Source organism: Cynara cardunculus (assembly GCF_001531365.2).
Source record: "Cynara cardunculus var. scolymus isolate 2C chromosome LG 13, CcrdV1, whole genome shotgun sequence".
Lineage (NCBI taxonomy): Eukaryota > Viridiplantae > Streptophyta > Magnoliopsida > Asterales > Asteraceae > Cynara > Cynara cardunculus.
The window spans coordinates 3,482,677-3,486,336 of NC_037540.1; the positions used below are offsets into that span (position 1 = coordinate 3,482,677).

The 3,660-nt window shown below is 34.9% G+C and overlaps 1 protein-coding gene across 1 annotated transcript; it reads left to right on the top strand.

The window, feature by feature from the left end:
- Positions 1–6: 6 nt before the first annotated feature.
- Positions 7–1,656, top strand: LOC112524430 (TMV resistance protein N-like). The gene is made up of 2 exons (XM_025134232.1): positions 7–861; positions 944–1,656. The coding sequence occupies exons 1-2, from the start codon at positions 91–93 to the stop codon at positions 1,541–1,543; spliced, it is 1,371 nt and encodes a 456-aa protein (XP_024990000.1). The 5' UTR covers positions 7–90; the 3' UTR covers positions 1,544–1,656.
- The last annotated feature ends 2,004 nt before the right edge of the window (positions 1,657–3,660 follow it).

Sequence of the window (3,660 nt, forward strand, 5' to 3'; positions counted from 1 at the left end):
TGTCTTGAAAGGTTGGTTCTCAACAGTTGTAGCAGTTTAAAAGAGATACATCCATCAATTGGATATCATGAAAGGCTTATTTTCTTGGCCATGGACCATTGTACAAGCCTTGAACTGTTTCCACCCATCTTTCGAATGAAAAAGTTGGAGACTCTTATACTTTCTCATTGCCCTAAGCTTTGTAAGATCCCAGAGATCCAAACCAGCATGGACAACTTGGTAGAGTTTAGTTTGAGAGAAACTGGGATAGAAATTGTACCCTCATCAATTGGACAATACTGTAAAAACCTTGTTTCTTTTGATTTGAGGTCGTGTAGATATCTTCATAGCATTGAAGGCAACTTCCATCTCTTAAAACATCTGCAATGGCTTTATCTCAAGGGTTGTGATCAACTTAAGAACATACCAACAGAAGGCCTCTTCGATGTAGAATGTTGTTTAAATGTGCTTTCTTTATCTTTGACCAATCTTCAGCCAGGAGCACTGAATGATTTTCTTGGCTTTCCACGTTTTTTAAGAAGGTTGAACCTTGGAGGGTGCAATTTGGTAGATGAAGACATCTCCTCTATTTTTTGGGAGGAGTTTTCCAACCTACAAGTATTAGACCTAAGTGCAAATGATTTTTCACGATTGCCGTCCAGCCTTTCGCAACTTCCTCATCTCAAATTCATTGACCTGTTTGGTTGCTATAACCTTGTGGAATTACCGGACCTCCCATCAAGCATATCTATCCTCATTGCAAACGGGTGCACGTCTCTTAAAATTGGAGATTTTCCAACAAACCATCTTAAATGGTTGTGGAAAGTCATACTTCCACCAAGCAATTATAATGGCGAGAGGGTATTGCAATCCATGCTTCAGGTATATATCTTSTTGAATTTCAATATATATATATGCATAGACCCAAACAAAATTATGATGCTAATAATATTCATCATGACAGGGAAATGCTATCGAAGACTACTTTATTAGTATCCTATTTGAAGAATRTTATGTTCCAATAAGAGGCTTTGCACGGGAAGCATTTACGTTACAACTTCCGTGGAATTGGTACAGCGAATTCTGTGGATTCTTAATATATATTGRTAGATGGAAAGGGCAGAGGGATAAAGTCATTGTTATCAAGGATGTATTGAGTGTGGAAAATGGAGATGGTGTTTTAGAGGAGTCTAATAAACCTGAGCATCATGATGATGATGATGATGATGATGATGATGATAAAGAAAGTAGGACAGCAGCAGCAATGTGCTATATATCCTTTGGTTCATTGAGGAACACCTCATGGTGGAATTCGACCCACACTACCCTTTCACTTTCTTTTCAAAGATGTGTYGACTTAAAAGTTGAACTTGTACCTAGGAGAAGTCAAGGTGATGATGATTCAATGGGAATAGGAAGGGCGAAAGATGCAACATACCTTTCAAATTTTTGGGATGAGGAATTTCTAAATCRAAAGACGTTTGAGATCATACATGATTCAAAGTCCTCTAKTCAGATTCAATGGGCCACTGGTATTGAATCAGACTTGTTCGATCGTATCTAATATTCTTTTCATCGTTTGTGGCATTTTTATAGAAATTGTTGTATATTTTTTCCCTTTCTCCTTTGTTTGAAACCTATCGTTTTCTCTCTCAACTAATTAYCTATTGTTTTAACATTCATTTAATAAATAAAATAATATTTTTGTATTTRAGTTTAAAWAAAACATTACAACAAAATCAGGTTTATAAGACGCTTAAAGTGTTCTCCACTTTAGCCTCTTGCGAACAACGGCCCTTGTTCAGGTATAGACTAGTCTYTTCTCGCATGTTATTCAGCAATTCCATAAACCCTAATCGATTCTTTTTTGTAAATTTGTGATTTTTCCAGATACTCTGGTYGTAAATTGGGCCAGAAAACATCTCATCTTGTGTCTCATCTCAATCTTAAACCCTAATCGATTTTTCTTCCGGTATTTCTCAAACCTTTCATCCTAATCGTTTTCTTGGCCATTTGCTTACAAATTGCTTATTGCTACAGACGCTAATTTGTTATAAAATTGCTTATTGCTCCAGACTGTAATTTGTTGATAARTTGTCTATTGCATACAAAATGTTGTCTTTTTATTTGATTTGTGTCACTKATGTGGTTTTTCTAGATAAAACAAAAGAGACSAGTAATGGGTTGTACAATGGAGGTTATGGGATCATATATAAGCCTTTAGATTGGGTCTCTCATGCTCCCTCTTTTAGTACTTTGTTCTTTCTATATGTTCAAACCATTTCATCTAGAAGTAAAGTATATAAAATACTAGTATAATAATATGTTGTTTGGTTTAACCAAAATAGTAAAAATAGGATCCGAAAACTGAACCAAATAAGGGATTAACTGAACCATTATACCGAAAACCAGAATAACCTAAAATCGTTTTGGTTCAGATCGGCTATTCAATATTGTGTTTTTTTGACACCCCTAGGTCTTCCCCCGATCACTTAAGTTTTTGGATATGCCCCCTCCCCTGAGTTTGAAGTTTCACTCACATTATTTATGGAACAAAGCCAATAAAAGAGGTTTTCTGCTTTCACATAACCCTGGGGCAAAAGAAAAAGGAATGTTGATCGTCAATCAAACAAGTGATTGGAAAATAATTGCACTTAAAGAACACATCATCAATGAAGGAATTTATAGAGACTGAATAAGTAGCAAGTGACCAACTCCATGAATTAAAGCATGTAAATCATCAATTTTGTTTAGAGTGTCTGATATACCTGGACACTTGCTCCAATCCATTTCAAGCACTTACCCAGATGAAGATTCTGACATTATGTCCTGTAAAAAAATCGTAACCGAATTTCCTTCATTGAGCTTCTTTATGTCATTCTTGGGTGTGATTTTCGCACCTTCTAATTCATACATGACCATCGATCAAGGGAATGTAGACAAATTGATAACACATATCATAATTTAAGGGAATGGAGAGGAGTTGAGAAGTCTAGTTTTCCTTTTCATCATTGATACTGAAGGGGAGTTACCACACGTCGATTCTATCATTCTTATTCATCACTTTGGATATACGTATCAAGAGAAATACAACTAAATATCAAAGGAACAAGTACACAAACCTCTTGCTTGGTGAAGGGGCTATTGTATGTGTTCTATTTCTTGTTGATTTTCCCTCCTCTTGGTTTTCATTTGTTTTACTTTCTATTTTTAGGTTGATGCCTTAATGATGGAGATCATTTTTCCATCTGAAAATGAAGTTGCAAAACTAACTTCTGCTGGCCATAACAGTTACAAGATGTAGATGGGTAAGTAAATTTCTTCTGTTTCACCTTGCTACTTTGTTTTTGGACACAACCAGATGTGGGTTTTTACGAAATTGGTTCCCAAACCTCATTTATTACTATTGATATGCATTTTTTTTTTTACGGATTTGGCACTTGAATCAAACGCTCCTCGCCATCCTTTATTAAACTTTATGGTATTTCGGTCACTTCTCCATTTCAATATCATCTTTAACTTTCTTAATGAACTAGACTTTGTACTTTTTAAATACACCAATCATATGGTGACACGTGTCTTACATGTTATTGCCAATTGTCTTTTTTGTTTATAAAAAATAAACAAATTATTATATGTATTATATTTTAAAAAAATTGGAGTTCTCAAATATATATGTAT